Raw genomic sequence first — 23,412 nt, forward strand, 5'->3', positions numbered from 1 at the left:
TTAAAGTCAACTACCATTATGTATAAGTCAGCTACCATAACTGATGAAACTAACTAGTTAACCTGCGGTACATTCAAAAACCAGGCAGATCATACACCTTATTATCTCTAAGACGGATACGTCGGTATAAAAAAATATATAGTACACCAGCAGTTCAGACACATTTGAATTAGAACTGTTATTGTACCGTGTTGAATCTACCGTAAAATGACACGAGAAATCTACAGTACAATTTCTGCAGGAAAATCAAGCAAAGATGCTTTCCTTTGAGAAAAAAAAATAGATCGGCGTCCATTTTTTGCGGGTATTGATTCCTGGTATTGAAGTTGGCTTTAGCAGGTCTGGCTAATGTTTGCCCGGGGGCGAGTCAGAGAGTGTGTGCAGGGGTAATCATCTCTCCGGTGTGGGGACGTTTTCCACACGAGATTGTACTCATCTACCCCTACAGCTAATTATCTCAATACATACATATATTTATATATACACATTGGTATATATATTATATATATATATATATATATATATATATAATATATATATATATATATATATATATATATATATATATATATATATATATATATATATATATATATATATATATATATATATATATATATAAATGCGCATATATAGGCTATATAAAGTTATATATAGATATACAGATATAGATGTAAATATAAATATATACATATATATAGGTCTATATATATATAGGTCTATATAGGTCTATATATACACACACACACACACACACGCACATATATATATATATATATATATATATATATATATATATATATATATATATATATATATATATATATATATATATATTATGATTCAATTACAAAACATTTACAGATACATTTTTTTGTTAAACAACTTATAATCGCCATATATTTAATATATAATATATATATATATATATATATATATATATATATATATATATATATATATATATATATATATATATATATATATATATATATATATATATATATATATATATATATATATATGTATATATATATATATATATGTGTGTGTGTATATATATATATATAATATGTGCGTGCATATGCACATATTTACACGTAATCTTGTAAATCTGTATTTTTATGATGTTAATTTACCAGCAAACCCTTAAGCACACGCCTAGCTGTCTGATCTAGAACAGATTAACAAGTCTCCCCGGGACCCCTCGGTCACCTCCCCGACCCCACGGTCGCCTCCTCGACCTGTATTTGGGCACGAACCTTCTCTCAGCGGTAACTCGTACTCAGACATTCAGTCCGCATTGTGCTCATGGAGATCTTGCTTGGAGCGCTGTAAAAATAAACTCGCCCAACCTTGGGACGGAATAAAATTACATAACGCAACAAAGCTGCCCTCAGTATGAGGGGGTAGCGTCATTGTTGTGTGGTTTCAAGGGCGCTGCACGGCACAAAAGAACAACGCAGCGACTGAGAGGTTTCTGCTGTTCGTGCTGTTATTATATCGGGGATTTCCATTATGCCACCGACGATAAAACGAGGCGAAATATTTATTTGCTTGGAATTAGTTGGTCAGTATGACATGACTTGGGCGGCGACTAGAAGGGTGTCGAGAGGGGGGTGTCAAAGATGGGCGTGGGGTGTCCAAGGGGTCGTGGGGTGGTGGGGTTATTACACGCTTGATCTGCTTCTGGAACTTTCTCGTCTTAGATGGACGTAGAGGATTACCTGGCCAGACGAATCGATTTGCCAGGAGGGGAGAAAATGACGTCGCCGGGAATTTTTTGGTGCTGGTGCTGTTTTAGCAAACGCCAGCAGACAATCAAGGTGGCCAGAGTTTTTAGAGTTATTTCCGGTTTGAGGTGAAATTATACGCGGCTGATGTCTGATCACATGGGAAATGGGGTTGTGGTGAATGGATGTTGTAACGTAATTGTGGGAAATGGGGTTGTGGTGAATGGATGGTGTTGTATTATTATTGATGAATTAAAGTGTAACGTATTTTATTGAAATATATTTGCTTTAGTGAATGTAAATATTGGAGCTAAACTGTAATAGCTCATTAAGAATGAATACAGAAGCTTAGTATTTCACAATTTTGTATTTAGAGCAAAGTTGAGTAATTCAGTTAGCAGCGCTACTAAACTATGCTAATAAAATCTGCGAATGCGAACAGTAAAACAAATGATTGGATTATGAATGAATTATTTCTCTATCTACACATTCATTATTTTTTATGGTCCCACAACTCATTAGCTTACTTTCCATGGACGTCCCATAGCCAGTACATAACGCTTTTAATTACTGTTTTGTAAGAGGTCCTTTGTATATCTTTATACATCAACCCCTCCCCCATTACCACCCTCACAATCACCATTATCACCGCCACCACCACCACCACTATCACAACCACAATTACAAGCATCACCTCACCGATACCATCACCATCATCACGACCACCACCATCACAACACCATCACCATCATCACGACCACCACAACCGTTATCGCCACAATTATCATCACTACCACCATCACCACCACCGCCACCACCACCACCACCACCACCATCACCACTACCACCATCACCACCACCACCATCACCATCATCACCATCACCACCATCACCACCATCACCATCACCACCACCATCAACACTATCACCACCATCATCACCACCGCCATTACCATCACCACCACAACCACCACCACCGCCACCACCGCCATCACCACCATCACCACCACCACCATCACCACCATCACCACCATCACCATCACCACACCACCACCATCATCACTACTACCACCACCACCGCCATCACCACCATCACCACCATCACCATCACCACACCACCACCATCATCACTACTACCACCACCACCGCCATCACCACCATCACCACCATCACCACCACCACCGCCATCACCACCATCACCACCATCACCACCACCACCACCACCACCATCACCACCACCACCACCACCATCACCACCAGCACTATAGCTCCCATCAGTTCTTTACCATGACACTACCACCACCACCACCATCATCACCACCATCACCATCACCACCACCATCAACACTATCACCACCATCATCACCACCGCCATTACCATCACCATGACAGTAGTCACACACGCCTAGTCCGTCCGTTCTTCCCGCCCCATTGTAATACCAACAATAGCAGACGTGACCCAGACCTACCGTCTGTGGGGCTTCACACGGCTACCCCACCCCACCTCATCGCCCAACACCCCCACCTCTATCACTGGGATTTAGTGGCTTATCGTAATCGTGAATGAAGCAACAATACATCTTACTACTGGCTGTAATGGTCATACATATCTATACCTTTTATATTGGCTTCTATGAGTCCTTATTGTATCGTTACCCTATTTAGATATATTATTTACATTTATAGAAAACGAAATAGAATGTGGAAAGAGAATATTTATCGAATTTTTTTTTTACTTAATCGTCATTTTATAGGCAATTTTAATTTTTTAACAGTTTAGAAGGATTGAATTATTTTTTAAAAAAAAACGGTTACGACTTCTTATAGTCTTGTTGTGTGGATAGGTTGTCATTTAAAACATTGTAGTTGTATTGCAATGTTGTTTGGACTAGTCCTCGTTGTCTCCGTAGATGTGTATAACTTGATTGTTTGAGTCTTGCCTACAATAGACTTCGTTGTGTGCTGGATTTGACTAGGTGTCAGCTTTTAATGGGAGCTTTCAGCTTTCTTAGATGTACAAACAAGATTCTAAATTCTGATTCGAAAACTTGTGTTAGATTTGCAGCCGATTGTTAAAAAACGCCTAAATGGCAGAGCTTAGTAAAATATCTTCAAAACAATATTCACATGAATTTTTTTTACATTTTATGGTACTGTATGTTTAAAAAACTAATGATTTTCTACAAATTTAGTTATATAGTAATTCCAGAACTAACTAAATATAAATAATAAGTAACAATGATAATTATTTACTTTAAAGTGAATTTCGATTTAAAAGCAAAAACAGATGATGCTTATGTGTGTTGTGTGACATTTTAATTTTCTCTACATTTTATAGCAACAAAGTCATAGATTACCTCCCTTTTGGTGTTTTGATTCATTAATGAATTCATGAATGTTTTTCCTTTCTCGTATGTACAAAGTATAGAGAAAGTTTTGTAATCGTGAAAAGAAATAAACCGGGAGTGATCTCCCCTAAACTTTCTCGAATATTCTAATATAAAACTACGAGGGATGGCAACTCAGGACATAGACAATATTTTTTATCCATTTTTAATTACTTAAACTTTTTTATAATAGAATGGAAAAAAAACAAGAATTGCACACAAAATGTGCATAATAGTGCGCAATATTATGAGTACTTTATAAATTTACACGCGTTTTTTGAGAAATCGGAAATAGCGTAAATTAGTTCTTCCGGTCAACGAAAATTACTCAAAATTTGACAGAAGGTAGAGAATTAGATCTTTTACTTACATGTGAAATTTCATTTATCTGTCTGAAATATTAATCAAGTTATAGGCTTTTGAAAAATTCAAAGCAGAAAAAGTACCACTTCCGGTTATCGGAAATCGCTCAAAAGCTGGTCAGGATCTACGATTTTGATAAAATACTTATATATGAAATGTCATCAACCTAGCTGTAACGGTATTCAAGTTATCGTGTTTAGACACAGACACACACACACACAGACATACGGACAAGATTGCAAAATTATGTTTTTCCCGTATCAGTGAGGTGTAAAACGTCGAGATTTGTAAAAATTTGTAAATTTGTAAATTAACAGCATGATTGGTTAAATTAACAGCATGATTGGTTAAATGAACAGCATGATTGGTTAAATTAACATGATTGATTAATTTAACAGCATGATTGGTTAAATTAACAACATGATTGGTTAAATTAACAACATGATTGGTTAAATTAACAACATGATTGGTTAAATTAACAACATGATTGGTTAATCTAACAGAAATAAGTGTGTAAGTTGTTAGTTTGTAAGTTGTTTTTTGTGTCCGGCTGCTTATTTTATGGTACATTTGGCTTCGGCGTCTGAGTTTGGTCTGACTATGGTCTGAGTTTGGTCTGACTATGGTCTGAGTTTGGTCTGAGTTTGTTCTTAGTTTGGTCTGATTTTGGTTTGAATTTGGTCTGAGTTTGGTCTGAGTTTGTTCTTAGTTTGGTCTGATTTTGGTTTGAATTTGGTCTGAGTTTGGTCTTAGTTTGGTCTGAGTTTGGTCTGACTATGGTCTTAGTTTGGTCTTAGTTTGGTCTGAGTTTGTTCTTAGTTTGGTCTGATTTTGGTTTGAATTTGGTCTTAGTTTGGTCTGAGTTTGGTCTGACTATGGTCTTGTTTGGTCTTAGTTTGGTCTGACTATGGTCTTAGTTTGGTCTTAGTTTGTTCTGAGTTTGGTCTGACTATAGTCTGAGTTTGGTCTGACTATGGTCTGAGTTTGGTCTGAGTTTGTTCTTAGTTTGGTCTGATTTTGGTTTGAATTTGGTCTGAGTTTGGTCTGAGTTTGTTCTTAGTTTGGTCTGATTTTGGTTTGAATTTGGTCTGAGTTTGGTCTTAGTTTGGTCTGAGTTTGGTCTGACTATGGTCTTAGTTTGGTCTTAGTTTGGTCTGAGTTTGTTCTTAGTTTGGTCTGATTTTGGTTTGAATTTGGTCTTAGTTTGGTCTGAGTTTGGTCTGACTATGGTCTTGTTTGGTCTTAGTTTGGTCTGACTATGGTCTTAGTTTGGTCTTAGTTTGGTCTGAGTTTGGTCTGAGTTTGGTCTGAGTTTGTTCTTAGTTTGTTCTGAGTTTGGTCTGACTATGGTCTGATTTTGGTATAAGTTTGTTCTGAATTTAGCCTGCCATTTAGCCCGCCCGAACCCACCAAAAACAACGCTTCCATTTGTTTCTCCTAGAGAATGTGTATCACTCCCATCACCAAAATGCTTTTAAAAACTTGGACGGAATAAAAACCCAATTTATATTCAAATGGAATTTTTCCTGCGTCCAGACACTTTATAATATGGTTGAGAATGATGTATCTGATATTCTTGGAGCTGACATTTATTAAATATTCATACAGTTTATATTATAGACACTTGTCTATTACATCTGTGTAAAACCAGCCCCCGCGCGAACAGGGGAGGTAAGGAGAACGTGTTATTTAAACATTTGGAACGCACAAAAAAACATGACAAATATTTAAACTGGTCATAAAACACCAAAAGTGGTTTCAAATGTACGTCTTCGAGAGTCCAAGAAACCTTGGTAATCATTTGGAATTCTATTTCCAGCTACAAGTGCGGTAATGCCTGGATGTCGTTCACCTTGTACGGATAAAATTACGCCTGTTTTGTGACGGTTGGGGGGGGGGGATGCTGTAAAGTTTTATGTAGAAATCATTGCGATGATAAACAACTTGTTTTATTTGTAGTCATAAATCACAAAAAATGTTTGGATTTATGTTAAGCATTTAATTCTGCTGCGGAAGTTATGTATGGGTGCAATTAGGTCTTTAGTACACTGCTTTAGCTAGTGGTGCAATTAGGTCTTTAGTACACTGCTTTAGCTAGTGGTGCAATTAGGTCTTTAGTACACTGCTTTAGTTAGTGGTGCAATTAGGTCTTTAGTACACTGCTTTAGCTAGTGGTGCAATTAGGTCTTTAGTACACTGCTTTAGCTAGTGGTGCAATTAGGTCTTTAGTACACTGCTTTAGTTAGTGGTGCAATTAGGTCTTTAGTACACTGCTTTAGCTAGTGGTGCAATTAGGTCTTTAGTACACTGCTTTAGCTAGTGGTGCAATTAGGTCTTTAGTACACTGCTTTAGCTAGTGGTGCAATTAGGTCTTTAGTACACTGCTTTAGCTAGTGGTGCAGTTAGGTCTTTAGTACACTGCTTTAGCTAGTGGTGCAATTAGGTCTTTAGTACACTGCTTTAGTTAGTGGTGCAATTAGGTCTTTAGTACACTGCTTTAGCTAGTGGTGCAATTAGGTCTTTAGTACACTACTTTAGCTACTGGTGCAATTGGACCTTCCGTACATAAATTTAGTTAGAAATCTTTTTTTTTCTTTTTTCTTTTAATACACCACTGCTGTTCAAATAACCTTTCCTCTACACAAAACAAAATATTAATGACCGCTCCCTTCATACAAAACCACATTTTAATGACCTCTCACTCCATACAAAACCACATTTTAATGACCGTCATGTTTTATTTTCAGGTCTGGTTCCTACACTCAGAAGTATGTGATATGTGGATATCGGTGGACGTCCTCTGCTGCACGGCATCGATACTCCATCTCGTGGCCATCGCCATGGACCGGTATTGGGCTGTTACCAGTATCGATTACATCCGCCGACGCAGCGCCCGCCGAATACTCCTGATGATTACCGTCGTGTGGATCGTCGCTTTGTTTATCTCTATCCCGCCTCTGTTTGGTTGGCGCGACCCAAATAACGACCCCGCCCACACGGGGAAATGCATCATCTCCCAAGACAAAGGCTACACGATCTTCTCCACTGTCGGGGCTTTCTACCTGCCCATGCTCGTCATGATGATCATCTACATCCGGATATGGCTGGTCGCGAGATCGCGGATCAGAAAAGACAAATTTCAAATGACGAAAGCGCATCTGAAAACGGAAGAAACAACGCTGGTCGCTTCGCCGAAAACGGAATACAGCGTCGTCAGCGACTGCAATGGATGTAACTCTCCGGATTTGACGGCGGAGAAAAAGAAACGCCGCGCGCCGTTTAAAAGTTACGGTTGCTCGCCGCGCCCGGAGAGGAAGAAAAACCGCAACAAAAATCACACTCCGGAGCAGACGAACGGCGTGAGTAGCAACAGCTCTAGTTCGGAGCGGCTGAAGCAGATTCAAATCGAGACGGAGGCGTTCACGAACGGCTGCGCGGAGGAATCGAGCATCGCGATGTTGGAGAGACAATGCAACAACGGGAAGAAGATCAGTGCGAACGATAACACCCCGTATTCTCGGAATCGCGAGAAGTTGGAACTGAAACGGGAACGGAAAGCCGCCCGCACCCTGGCAATCATCACTGGCGCTTTCCTCATCTGCTGGTTGCCGTTTTTTATCATCGCACTTATCGGTCCGTTCGTGGAAGATGAGGAAGAGATCCCGGTGTTTGCTCGTAGTTTTGTGCTGTGGCTCGGCTACTTCAACAGCTTGCTCAATCCCATCATTTACACCATTTTTAGTCCCGAGTTCCGCAGTGCTTTCCAGAAAATTCTGTTCGGGAAATACAGGCGGGGGCATCGATGACAGTGACTCGAGCACGGTGACAGTGACAAGAGCACAGTGACACGTGCATAATGACACGGGCTTGGTGAAATGGGCATAGGGATACGGGCACAGTTATACGTGCGTAGTGACAGGTTATAGGGACACGGATATAATGACACGAGCATAATGACAGAGGCACTGTGACTCGGGCTTAGTCTCGCGAGCACAGTGACACAGCCATAGTGACACGGACATAGTGACACAGGCACAGTAACAATAGCACAGTGACACAAGTACAGTGACAATAACAAAGTGACAAGTGCACCGTGACAATAGCACAGGGACACGGGTACAGTGACAGAGCACAATAAAACGAGTACAAAACACAGGCCCAGTGACGTGGGCAATAACTCTCAAACTTGCGTGTCTTTGGAACAACAACAGTTATCCTTTTATTTTTTCTACCACTGCATTTTTCTGCTGCCAAAACTCGGATTTCGGCTAAAAATCCCGTCTTCATGTTTCAGCTATAAGCCATACGTTCACATTTTAGCTAAATACTGAAAGCTGAACTCTCAGCTATAATCATGTGGATTAAAAAATGTCCAGAAAACAATAAAGCGTGATCTACTGAAGAGAAAATCCATAATCCACTATTAGGAATTGTTGATATTTTTTTAACCAATGATGATTATTCCTCGTCATCTGCCAATGGCGTGCATGGAAAAATCATTTTTTTTCCCATTTGATGTTCTATTTTACTATATATCTATCATTGTTTTTAAGCAATAAGCAACGTCCTTCATAACTGGTCGCCATTCACACACAAAAATATATATAATTGCCATAGCTCTAAGCTTACTTCTACTGTGGATGCTGTTATCTCGCTTGTACTAATCATTATAATTACAACAATTTACTCTATTTTTCGTGTGTTTTTTATGTTTAGCTATTTATTATCAACATGTTACTTCAGCTGATTGACTTCAACTAATATATATCACAATTCATGTAGGGTTAGAGCGGAATGAATAGTTTTCTAGTAGTCTATTAAGGAACAAGTGTATGTGTACGTAGCTGCGTACTTGAGATAGGAGACGTTAAGATTAAATTGCATGATATACAGTTTTTATAATAAACTTTTTTTTTAAAGAAAATAATTTTAATTTATATGATATAGGCCTACATTTATTATAATACACTTTAGTTAAAAGAAAATCATTTTAAATTGTATGATATATATTTATTATAAAACACGTTTGTTTAAAGAAAATAATTTGAAAAAGGGTATGATAACAACACTCAAAATCGTGGAAATATTGTTCTTACTAAATACGATTTTTTAATTAAATAGTATTTACTTTGCCTTAAATATGTACTATAAAAATATGGTAACGAGTTTATTATTATTGTCCTTTTACTTAATCTATTTTACCTTAAGCTTGATTGGCCATCCATATTGTGACTCTTAAATTAAAATAATAATACAGAAATGGGACTTTTTTTTATCAGGAGAAAAACAAGAAAACAGTTAGGAAGAGAAAGATAACTCTCGATTAAAAAGTTAAAAAGATTATAGATAATCACAGTTTTAATTAGGCTTAAAATAATTAAAACAATGTAATATTTTTTTAAGAAAAATTAAAAGCTAAAACTGGTTAATACGTTATTATAATTGAATACATAATTAAAAAATGGAAATCTCTTATTTATAGTATGCACACTTTGGATGTCGTGACTACGATCTGCAATTTAATTGTTGAACTATATTTTCCAGTCGATTCAAGGTATAGATCTTCGCTAATAGTTAACCCAAGTGATATTATAACATGTGATTGGTGGATGTTGGAATTTTTAAAATTGGTTGCATACATCCCCAAACAGAATTTACCGCAACAAAAGTAATTAAAGTTTTATATTTCGAAATGTTTGTAATGCAAAAATCTATATTCTATTATGAATGGAAACATTTTAATGAACGAGTGTATATTTTAACAAAATATTTAACAAGAGGTTTATATAATTTTGCATAGCCTTTTTAAAAATGTTTTTTTGGTAACAAACTTAATTATTTAAAGACTTTTCTGTCCGATAGTTTGCGTAGGGTTAAGCGTACAATAACATTTTCGGAGTTTTACAATTTTTCTGTTTTCATTTTTTTTTATATGGGAGACCTTGTATTCTGACCTTAATGTCATAATTTTATTAAAATAAACAATCGGGAATTCCCTTTTATCTGATTTTTTTCATATTGACTTATCAAACAAAACTAATCTCCGCTTCATCAGTGGACAGAGAAGTAAAGGTTGTCTCCCTTATTGTGTGCCTTGGTGGTTATTGGTCCTGTTAGCCTGGGTTTTTTTTTATTTACCCTTAATTATCTGAACATGAAAGACTAATCACTGTTTAGCTGTTCTATTTCAACGCCTGTTTAAAAAGACTTTTTTTTTAAAATAGTGCTATTCTCATGACATAGTCCTAAAAAAATAAACCTAGGCTTTAAAACGAGACACGTAAAATTATTTTGAAACACGTCGGTTATTTTATTTTTTAAATCACACATGACTAAACATTGCAGAGTTACTTTCCCTTGAAAGCTCAGCGAAACATGGAATCACCCCCCCCCCCCCACCCAATCCACTCCCAGAGTGTCTTAGCGCTACTCTCTTGTAAACTCAAGAAAAAAAAACTTCGCTCCTGCAGTATAAACTGTAATCTTCACTTCCGTTTCTGTAGAGCTTTTTTTTAACTATTGACAGTCGCTAAAAGCTTTTGGAACTTTTAAAGATATTCAATACCGTGATACTGCATAAAAATGGATCCATTTCTGAAAATTGACTCAAATTGTCAACAAGTACTCGCGCTAAAAATATGTCGAGACTCCTATCTTCACACTAACCCCATCCCCACTCCGACCCCACCCCCCTCAAACTAGCCCCCCCCCCCCTCAGATCCGCACCTTCTTACCTAAAATCCCCACCCCGAACTTAAATTGAGTCTTTTCCCTTATACAAAAAAAAGTTCGTCACCTCTGCAATTGTTGAGACTTTTAACCCCCCCCCCCCTTCGCCATCACACACAGACACACACCTACCCTCTACCACCATTCCCCATCCCCCAACATAGCTTACCCCAGCCAGAGATTTCTCCCCCAAGCTTAAAATAAGTTGAGTACCGAGTCGATATTCAAATCCCTGGTTTCCAAAGGTGACAGCTGGAGGCTCTATATAGTTCTACGAGGCGCTAAGTTATTCCGGGGGACGTTAAGTTATTCCGGGGACCGTTAAGTTATTCCGGCTATTTGTAAAATTAAGTTTGGTTTTTTTTTCGAGGATTTTGTTTTCCAAGATTAAGTTTGGCGTAGTTTGTCTCCCCTGCACCGCCATGTGGTAGAGATGGGACTGTACTCATGACGGAAACAGCCTGATGTTCTATACTTGATAACACAACACGGACGCTAAAGACAACGTTCCCACACATGCCGGGGAAGTTTTAGACTAGACTCAAGGCCACTGGGAAAATTATAGCTTGGTTTTTTTCTTCTTTGTTTTTGAATAAATCATAGGTTTCTGGTTAATGTATAGGATGTAGGTTTATACAATATTCAGCGTGTAGAAGGGTTGGACCTTAAGCCATTTTGGACATGGAAAGAAGAATTGATTTCCAAAAAGATTATGAAAACAGGGGAATCTTATACGCTGTGAGGCAGGATGAATCTATTGCCAGCTTTGCAGAATGAACGTAATGCCCTTTTGGACTGTGATGCAAAATGAACGTAATGCCCTTTTGGACTGTGATGCAAAATGAACGTAATGCCCTTTATGTCCGCGAGGCAAGATGATCGTAATGCCCTCGTGGTGAATAGCTTCATGCTAGCGTCACTCTATTTAACACTCTCTGGTTTTTTGACTTCGCTACGTGCCATCAGTTGTACCTTTCAACACATTCTTCTGTTATTTAAATCTGGTTCGCATATTACCCTAGCTACAGAGTTCTTTCTGAATCCGCATCAACCAAGGTTCGCATATTACCCAGCTATTGTCTTCCTGATCCCGAGCTCGCAAATGTCCAGGGTTGCATATTACCACAGCTATTTTGTCAAAATATAAAATTCAAAGGTCTGTTTGAAATTAACAAAATTTCTTTGAATTAACAAAATTGCATTGTTTTATTTTTTAAATTCCGCACTGTTCTACTGATGGAAAAATTGTAAAAATTAATTTAAACACAAAATTATACATTCCGACTGAATTCACTTTTTAAAAATGATGTGATCGCTTTAAAAAAGGCACGATTTATTGCGTAATAATGAAACTTAATCAGTCGATCATTAAGGTGAAATTAGCAACCGAATGTCCTACAGTTTTGGGGAAAATTAATTTAGAGTTTATACAAAATATGTGAGTTAAAATATTTCACGTTTTCTGAGTTGTCTAGTTTAAAGCAAGAGATAATTGAATCTTTTTAGCGAGATAGGTTTTATAGCGACAAAGCTTTTAGATTTAAACCACATTAAAACATTTCTGTAGACTGTTTAGTTTCTTGTTGTTTTTTTTCAAATGCTGCAAATTGAATAAAACATTTTAACATTGTATAAAGAACAAATATGCATATAAAATGTTTAACAAATGAAAATGTTAGTTAAAAACAAAAGACAAACAATAGCTCTTATAAACAATTCCAACAGAACAATAATTAAACTTGCTAACTTGACACGCAATTTTATTTATTGGGGTTTATTTGATTACCTTACAAAAAAGTTTAAATCTCAATTTTATTTTTTGTTTTGTCTTATAAGTCCAGATTTTTGTTGAATATCTAATAAATTGTACAAAAGGCGTTTATGAAAGAAAATAGTCGCTTAGAAAATTGGGTGGGTACTTTCCCTTTACAGGCATCCATATGTAAAGTTTCCGGTTCAACATTTAGCATTACTTTACAAAATAATGTAGCAATGGGTCTACAGATGCCTTGATAGGGAAGGTACGTAACCCCTTCAAACTAGTTAGCTAACATTATGAGCATTCAATCACCTGATATCACATTCTTTGATATATTGACGTTTTATTAACAACTTTTATTACTATTATTATTGATATATTGATCATTTTACAAGTTTAACAATTGATTATATTTAGTTATCTAAAAACTGTGCTAGGCTTCAAGTAGTTGTTAATGTTATTGATATGGTTATGATTTTTACTCGTATACTGTTTGATTTGATTTGATTTTCTGAAAACTTGTCCTTGGTTTCAAAAAAAGTTTGGATAAGCGGGTTCATGGTGTATATAAATAGTTTTCGTCGTGGCTGTTTTCAATGTTGTTCCATTTCATTTCAGGAAAGCTGTACATGCATGTTGATAGATACCCGGCATCCTAGTCCCAGACCTCTTGTGCCACACCCACCTGTACATCCCCAGCAACTCCCCTACCCAAAACTAGTATCAGTCTAATAAGGAATATTTTGATAACATACGGCCTAAATATTTAGACCTCTCCACTAAACAACATTTTAAATGAGGAATGTCATCCTAAAAATACATGCTATTCTAAAAATGTAGCAGTATATAAGTAAATAAAAGACAGTGTGTTTTCCTCAACACTCCGCCCTCTCATCGTAATTTAAACTAAGCTATAGATTCACGATCTGAATATGCCCTATTTTATGCCCCATTAGCAAAATCTATCACCTCTATATCCATGCCCTTTCTACCCTAATCTCCGAACCCTTGCCCCTATCTATGATCCTAATCTTCGAACCCTTGCCCCAATCCATTATCCTAATCTCCGAACCCCTGCCCCAATTCATTATCCTAATTTCCTGACCCCTGCCCCAATCCATTATCATAATCTCCGAACCCCTGCCCCAATCCATTATCCTAATCTCCGAACCCTTGCCCCAATCCATTATCCTAATCTCCGAACCCCTGCCCCAATCTATAATCCTAATCTTCGAACCCCTGCACCAATCCATTATCCTAATCTCCGAACCCCTGCCCCAATCTATAATCCTAATCTTCGAACCCCTGCACCAATCAATTATCCTAATCTCCGAACCCCTGCACCAATCCCTAGGTTTGCCTTAGTCGACATACTAGAAACCCTCCAACATAACAACGTACACCTTCGCCATATTAGCACCTTAGCTCCACATATAAACATAGACACCAAGATCAAGACATATATAGATGCAACCTGTTCAGTAAATGTTTGTCAACTAGAATCGTAGTCACATTTGACATTTGAACTTTTCAACCATTTCCACTATGACTTAATATTAGTTTTAAAATACACCGGCGTCTATGTTATGATTAACTTTACACAAAGCAATGTATACAATGTTTTTATATCGCTAATGTTATGGTATGTATTCGTCTAATTCCATACAAACAGAAATTTCTATCGTTATGATATATGTGCAATGCGGACTTTCAATTCATCTTGTAAAAAAATTGCATTTTTTACTTTTATTCTTCAACATATTCATTGCTCATCATTCATGCAATTTGTGATTTATCTAGCACCACATGTGGTGAATTTAACACCACATTTCGTGTGGTAACCACTAATTTGTGTTTACTTGTTTTATACTGTTCACAAATCACTACGCCATGTTGGGTAAGAGACAATTTGCCTTCAACATAGAACTTTTTTTTGTTGATATCTAATGACTATATCTGGTTATTTGTTTCGCTTGTTCCATGCAACATTTTTAACTTTTGCTTCAATGTCTTTTACTTCACAATTTTTTAGACCAAGATCCTGATTTTGTTTTTAATCACTTGATTAACTTTGTTTGTTTTTGGTTTTGTCATTTTTTGCTATCATTCAAGTATAAAAATGTCCAATTCTAAAAACGCTACTTAAAAATCACAAGTTTAAAAATCCAATTAAAAATTAAAATGTTTTCATCTATGCATTACTTTTTAGGAGTGTTTATTATTATTAATTCACTTATTATCATTGTAAAAAAAACTCTACCCTAAAAAAACAATCCAAACTAACAAGATGAAGGATGAAACTCGTCTATATATACTTACCTGACGTTGTTTCAGATAGTAATTTGTTTTAAACCTACATACCAGGTAAAAATAATCAAAATAATTAGGACGAAGTAAACTAATGGGTTGTATCCTTATATGCTCGCATCTGCTTGGCTAAAAACAAGACGAATGAAAACAGGTAACTTAACCTATAACCATAACAAGTTATATCTCTAGATTTCAACCTTGACTCCAACGGGAATTTTTGGCTGTTTTGTTTTCATTCCAATTCAGACAGAAACAATATTTTTAAAGGTCAGCGTTCTGCTATTTCTGTGAATAATATTTTGAGTATTAGCAACAGTATTTTTAATTGGTTATCGATCTAGAACTAATAAGAGCTTTTAAATGTTGATGCAGATTGCATAAAAAATGTATGTAACGGCTCATATGGTGCAGACAATCGTGTTTTACTGCAATCAGAATTCTAAAACTTTTACGGCGTTTTGTAGAACTCATTAATTCCAAATCAAGTCTAATGTGTTCGTGTTCAGCGGCAATTATTTAGACCCAGCACTACGGTTACAGATATTTAATTTCTTTATAAAGTGAAGGTCGCTAGACCTCACTATATAAACGTGGAGACTATAAAAGTACATTAAGCCTCAGTGGGAAGCAGCGGCGTAGCGAAGGGGGGTGGGGGTACATATGTCCCGGGGCGCCGACCCTAGAGGCGCCAAAATGGATTGGAAAAAATGTACAAGCTCATTTTAGATGCGGTTTTGAATTATAAACAAAAAATATAGGGGGGGGGGGGGCGCCAAATTGAAAGTGTGTCCCCGGGCGCCATGAAGATCACTACGCCTCTGGTGGGAAGCTTTTGTCCGCCACTGTTATATCGCTAAGTAAAACATAAAAAAAGGCTTTCTTTTTTTCATTGTAATCACTCATCAACTCCAGGCTTAGATGCACACTCCCCTATATCCTGCTGAGGAAATGCCCCCCCCCCCTCCAAACGTAGACATATACTCACTCGTTGCCCGTCACCAACACCCCCCCCCCCTCCATCTTAAACCCAGCTCTCGTTGCCTCCTCGTTGAAAAAAAACGCGGATTTACCCTCGCCAATCTTTTGTTGCTATGTTACGTTGTTAATCTGTTTTCGGGAATCCCCAATTGTTTTTCTCTGAAACTTCTCATCAGATATGAAAACCTTGCAATGAAAATCGTTTATTTACTTATCATATTTGTGATAGCTTTCAAATATTAGACTACTGTTACCAGACGTATGGCTATGATTATAATGTATATTATTACTTTTATTACAATTATCATCAACAAAACTATTAATCTGCCATTGTAATGTATTGATATAAATCTTATTTTGACACTCAATGTTTCTGACTTTTTTTTATACTTTGGAATGTTTGAATATGTGTGTGTTTTCTTCTCGTTGCTGCTTGTATAATTTGTTTTCATGGCTTTTTCAGCTTAACTCCACTTCCTCTAGTTCAAGTCTTCTTTAATGCTCCTTCTATTTAAAAAAACGAAGCTCTTTTTTTCAACTCTGAATTATTTTTTAATTCTAAAACTTCTATTATAAAGCACTTGTGGCATGAACTTACAAGGATGCAGATAAGAAGTAACGAAAGACCTATGTAATGAGTTATATTTTCAAGTTTTTACAATAATATAAGTTGCATACTAAAACTTACAGTAATGCTCTAAGTGTAACTGATCTTCACGCAAAGACAAATGATGTAGTTGAAAATACAAAAGCCTACTCTAAAAATGCAAAACAATATCCACACAAAGTAAAAGAAAAATGAAACAGAACATAATGCTCATGGTGCATTAACATTCTGTTCAAAATATGTGCATGATGCACTAACTTACTGTTTAAAAGTTGCGCATGGTATTTAGCCACATTATCTAAATTGTTCAGCCTTTATTACCTAAGGTGTTTACCCAACAAGAACTAAGATTTTTAGCCAATATGACCTAAGGTGATTTGCCTATAAAACACAACGTATTTACCCAACAAGACCTAAGATATTTAGCCTATATGACCTTAGGTGATTTTTGCCTACTAAAAAAAAAATCAAACTAGTCGCCTTTCAAAAAAAAAACTCCCTCCATTAGAATATTTTTTTTCTGATAAACATTATTCTTTAGTTAAGCTTATTTTTGTCGCAGATGCTCAAAAAACATTTGTCCATCTAATTGATTTTTTAATACTAAATAGATTGTATTTCAAATCTAAAATTCAAGCTTACTCTTTCAGCTATTTACAAAATATTTTTTATCAAACTAAAAAATTAAATCTAACCCAACGAAAGTGGTAAATATTCTGTTTAACTAACTGTCAGCGAGTAAATTAAAAGATGTTTGATGGATTGCAAAATGACTGAAAAACGAAACGAAATCGGATGTGCCCACGGGGAATAACGCTGTTTTATATCGCCCTAAAGAGTTATTTCGGTTTTAATTTTAAAATAAATGCGGCTTATCATAGAAACGAATGAAAAAAAATGTGAATTGAAATCAGTAAAAAAAACTGATACGATTACTTGCTAGTATAAAACTGGCTTCAAATGTATCGTAAATTCACCGTTTCAATCTCTTGAATTAGACATTTATAGCGAGTTATTCCGGTAGGGAGACGACTATCTCTACAGTTTATTTCATAAATCATCGTCATAATTATACAAAAAATGAAGTAAGATAATCTAAACGTATCGTGGGATTAAAATAGTGTACTGTTTAAAGCAGAACAATTGTGAACAAAGAATGATTGATTCGACTGGAGTATTTATAGTCATTAAACCTTTAAAATGTCTGTAATTTTAATTAAAGTTTAGTTTTTTTAATCTTAATCCGATCATCACCAGGTGTCGCCCCAGAAATTCCTGGACCGGATGTGCTTCACTGGGCCGTGACTGACACTTCCCACAATCGTGTCCATCGGAATTCGCTTGTTTACCTCAACCTATCGAACACATAGACCTCTCTACCCAAACTAAAACAGCACTTTCTGTTTTCCCGGCTATATGTAGACGAAATTTTCTTCAGCGCACAGAACCCCCCCCCCCCCGACCCTGACGCCTCCATTTCCACCTTTACCCCCCCCCCCCCCCAAGTACCCCCGCTCCCCCAAGGGTCAGGAGAAGGAGTGGACTAGCGGTAGAGCATTAGACTGCTAACCCGAAAGTCTCTAGCTCGAATCCGGACTCAAGTCAGTAGCGCGTATCTGAGTCCACCCAGCTCTGATGGGTACTCTTGCCATACTATTTCTTCACATGCCCAGGTCACAGCTGAACTCTACTTCACCTGCCCCATTGACCGAACTTTACATAACCCCCCCCCCCCCCATGCATACACACACACCACACCCCACATTCAACACCTTGGCTGATTGTTCTTCAAATCAGACGTTTATTCTTCAAATTCTTGTGTTTATCCCATTTCAATTGTTTAAAACAGAAAAAAAACAAGATCTATAACTGGGCATCTAACAATACAAGCTTATATCTAGTAATGAGGCAGACATTTTACAAGCAAACAAAACGCCTTCTGACTGATTGTGTTGGCTTAACCTTACCTCTGCATTACTAGATAGTGAGTGAGGGGGTAGAGGGGAGGGGGGCGAAGGAAAATAAATAATAACTGTATAGTGGTGGCAGCAGGGGTCTCTAGTGTTATCAACGGTTGCATCAGTTCTAGGGCAGATGCTAAACAAACACGGTCTGGTGATGGTGAGTGGTGAATGGGGATATAAATAGATTGACGTCATTTGGAAAATTGTTTTCTTTATCTGTCGGGGGAGAATGTAGGCGGTGGGGGGGGGAGAGAATGTAGGCGGAAGAGATAATCATAACAGGCACGGGGTGGGGTGGGGGAGGCACAGAGAGTCCAAATGGATAGGTGGGCTGGGAGAACACAGTCTACAAGCATGGATAAGTGGATACACGACCAAAGTCTACAAGCATGGATAAGTGGACATAAGGACCACAGTCTACAAGCATGGATAAGTGGACACAGGACCACAGTCTACAAGCATGGATTAGTGGACATAAGGACCACAGTCTACAAGCATGGATAAGTGGACACAGGACCACAGTCTACAATCGTGGATAAGTGAACATGGCCCTTTATTAAGCCAGAAAACGTAATTAGATGCTACTGCACCATGTATTAACTGTAATTGGGTGTTAGGATTAAGGGTTAACATAAGCGATAGTCAGAACGTATCTCGAGAGTCGGTGAATTATATTTAGACTGTATGGGACAGCTGTAGTCCTATCTACCTTCAAGGGCCTGCTAGTTTAATTGTTGGGGTATTTTATGTTTTGTGTTCTATATATTCAATTGAGTGGCAATTTAATGGTGTATCTTTGTGATAGCATTAAACTTCAAGAAAAAGTCGCTAGATGCGCCCCCCCCCCCCCCCTCCCGAAGTAAATAAACAAATAAATTGGAAAGGTTTGTGGAGCTTCTTACCACTATTAACTATCCCATTAGATTTTCTATTTCGGTGCCACAAAATTGATATAGAAAACAGTTAAATCAACGTGAAAAGCCTTGAAGTAGTCTAGTTTCGTAACTTTGACTGTATATAATTCAATACTTCAGCTTAAAATGAGCTATTAAATTTATTTTTCTACCCCTTTTGGCGCCCCCTTAAGATCGGCGCTAGAGGCGGCCGCCCCACCCACCCTCCCCTGGCTACGCCACTGGGTGGGGGGGGGGAGGGGGTAGAGGGCACTGAATTAGTGAAACACTGAAGCAAGTATACCGCCCCCACCCTCCACACACAAACACACGGAGAAAAAGTCTGAAAGAAACGGTGTTACCATCCTTTCTAGTCCGAAAGTTTTAGAAAAAAGAGAGTGCATAAGTTTACACACACACACACACACACACACATAAATATATATATATATATATATATATATATATATATATATATATATATATATATATATATATATATATATATATATATATATACCCGTTATACATCCCACATCGACTGCTATTATGAGCCAACTTGGACATGTTATTGAGACTGATTTTATCCCTGACTAATCTAGTCTTTAGTTCCCCGACACTGAGGTCTAACCTTGTGTTTGCTTTAACTTAATTTACTGGTGTAGGCGTCTTAAGCTTACAAAGTGTAGGGGGTCGGGATGGACAGGGGGAGGGGTGCGGCTACCAGGGTTGAGAGACTATCTGTACAACCTGCAATTACACGACTCATTAGGGCTTATACATGCAACGTGGAAAGTCGTCTAGCAGTCCGCTTTGTGGGGGGAGTCCATTTAACGAAGATGAATGGAGGAAGCCATTCATTGCTGGGTAAGGCCGTCGGGGGACGGGGAGAGGGGAGGGGGGGGGGACGTGACACCGCCACACAGACATACACACAGCTATATACATAGTCACACACACAGACACACAGAGTACAACCACACAACACAGCTACATACACACAGCAACACACAGCTATATACATAGTCACACACACAGCTACACAGAGCCCCATACATACACACACAATCAGCCGTATACAATGTACACAACCTCACAACACAGTAACACACAGACACACACACATACACACACAATTAGCCATATACACAGTCATACACATAACTAGCCACATGCACTCTCAAAAACAGGCTCACTTAGCCATAGAATCACACACTCAAACACATACACAACTAGCCACACACACACTGCCTAAAAAACGGCCACACACCGCCACACAACGACACACATATAATCAGCAATATACACACGTCACAACCACACAACGACACACATAGAATCAGCCATATACAAACACAACCACACAACGACAAACATATAATCAGCCATATACACACACAACCACACAACACAGCTTCAAAACGCACAGCCCGACATACACCTAAATATAAAGCAGCCACACACAGCAACACACACATACATTACCCCCCCCCCCCTTTTTTTCATCTCTCCCTTTCCCCCCCCCCCCCCACCCCCCAAGCTAATACCTTTGAACACAACACTATTCACGAATAGAGCCAATTTTTTTTTTATTAATATGCTAGTTAATCCGTATGCAATATAATAAGTAACACAAGCCTAAATCTTCAGACATAATAAAACAATTGTACGAAACATACACACACACACACATCTTTCTCACACACACACACACACACACGCACACACACGCACATTCGAACTTTCTCCTTAGTTGAGGGACCAGTTTTTGTGTACCGAATACGCTTGTCTGCGAGAATCGATACCATTGGAAGAGTAAAGAAAGAAAACATTTATCAAGATCGCTGAGTAACTTAGATCGATACTGCTAGGAGGCACGGCAACAAAGATATCTCATCGTATTACACCATTATTATATGTGAAGTATGACACCATTATTATATGTGAAGTATGACACCATTATTATATGTGAAGTATGACACCATTATTATATTTGAAGTATAACTTCATATAATTGTATTTCACACCACCATAAAATGATACGGTACGACACCATTAAAACATGTATTATAACTTCATGTAATTGTATTTTACACAACCATAAAATGATACAGTAAAACCCCATAAAAACATGTATTATAACTTCACATAATTGTGTTTTACACCACCATAAAACGATACGGCACGACACCATTAAAAATGTGTTATAACTTCATCTAATTGTATTTTACACCACCATAAACGATACGGCACAACACCATTAAAACATACGCTGTCTAACATTCAAGCTCACTGCCGGGGTTAAGATAAACTGTAATGGAACACGCTCACAGACCCATCTAAATTGCTTGGGATTCCCTAAGCCTGCTTGATCCCCGAGACTGGTACCCCACTTTGATATCATGCTGGCTTCCCGCCCCGCCCCATTCCATTCTCTGGGAGCTAACATCCACGTTTTTTTGCTCCTAGTTTATTCCAGGAATGACGTCATGTGTTCGCTAGCATACAATCAATGGAACATCCTGTTTGACAGCTGCATTCTTACTGTCATTCAGAACACATATCAATTTATATTTATATATATATATATATATATATATATATATATATATATATATATATATATATATATATATATATATATATATAATATTATATATATATATGTAATAACAAATACATTTTTGAAGAACACAAAACGAAATAAAAAACATATTTCTTTTTCAATCTTTTAACCTCTTCATACTATTTAGCAAAAAATGGAAATGGTCGAACGAATATGTAAAAACACGTTATTTTTTTTTATATTTTGTTTACGCTAAATATAAGTTTGTGCTAGTTATTTCTTATTAATGATTTGAAAATTACCAAGGGAGAGAAGCTCTACTATCGTCCACCCTACTGTTAAATAAGGTGAGATAAGTAGTATGGAAATCATTGTTAGTTTACTAAACAAAATTTTTTTAATTCTTATATGGTTCTTTATATTACCTACACGTTTGAGCTACTATATCATTTTAATTTAAATAGAGAACACTCAAGCTTTTTAAATAAATAGTATTTAAATTAACTTTTAAATGTTATAAAGTTGTTAGATATCACTCAAAGTTATTTGTATCTGATGTTTTCCTTTGCTGTCAACTAAAATTTTATTGTAACTAAATATTCATTATGTACATTTGCAAAACCTTTCGTTTTCATTTGGTGTTCAAAATTACGTTAAAAAAGTTGATGTTGATGTACTTGTTTTAATTGCAAATAAAAGTATTTAAAAAAAAAAAAAAAAAAAAAAAATTATTGTAACAAAAAATTTAATTTTAAAACATGGATAAAAATAATATATAACAGGGGTCGGCAACCTGCGGCTCTTTTGATATCAAGATGCGGCTCTCCAGCTCCTTGAACAAATACTAATAATCTTAATAAAAAAAAAATATTTGAAATAAAAAATGTTAGTGGCTCTTTAAAACCAGGGAAATTTTGAAAATTGTAACTTTTGGCTCTTCCGCTTCAAAAGGTTGCCGACCCCTGATATATAACAATGCACATAGTCATTTATTAATAAACAACAGTGTTACAAGCGCTTTTCACATACAGAAATCAGTTAGACAAGGTTGTCCTTTATCTCCCCTACTATACATCCTAAGCTTAGAACCCCTGTTAGAAAACATTAGACAGGACAACTCGAT

At 37.0% G+C, this 23,412-nt stretch overlaps 1 protein-coding gene across 1 annotated transcript in view; it reads left to right on the forward strand.

The window, feature by feature from the left end:
- Positions 1-8,467, forward strand: part of LOC131941012 (5-hydroxytryptamine receptor) — an 83,892-nt gene extending 75,425 nt beyond the window's left edge. The window contains exon 3 of the mRNA XM_059299973.1: positions 7,231-8,467. Within this exon, the coding sequence (XP_059155956.1) occupies positions 7,231-8,289 (1,059 nt within the window). The 3' untranslated portion in view covers positions 8,290-8,467. The remainder of the gene's footprint in view (positions 1-7,230) is intronic.
- The last annotated feature ends 14,945 nt before the right edge of the window (positions 8,468-23,412 follow it).

This window comes from Physella acuta, unplaced genomic scaffold (assembly GCF_028476545.2).
Source record: "Physella acuta isolate Inbredline_101_S28 unplaced genomic scaffold, ASM2847654v3 ptg000339l, whole genome shotgun sequence".
NCBI classification, from domain to species: domain Eukaryota; kingdom Metazoa; phylum Mollusca; class Gastropoda; family Physidae; genus Physella; species Physella acuta.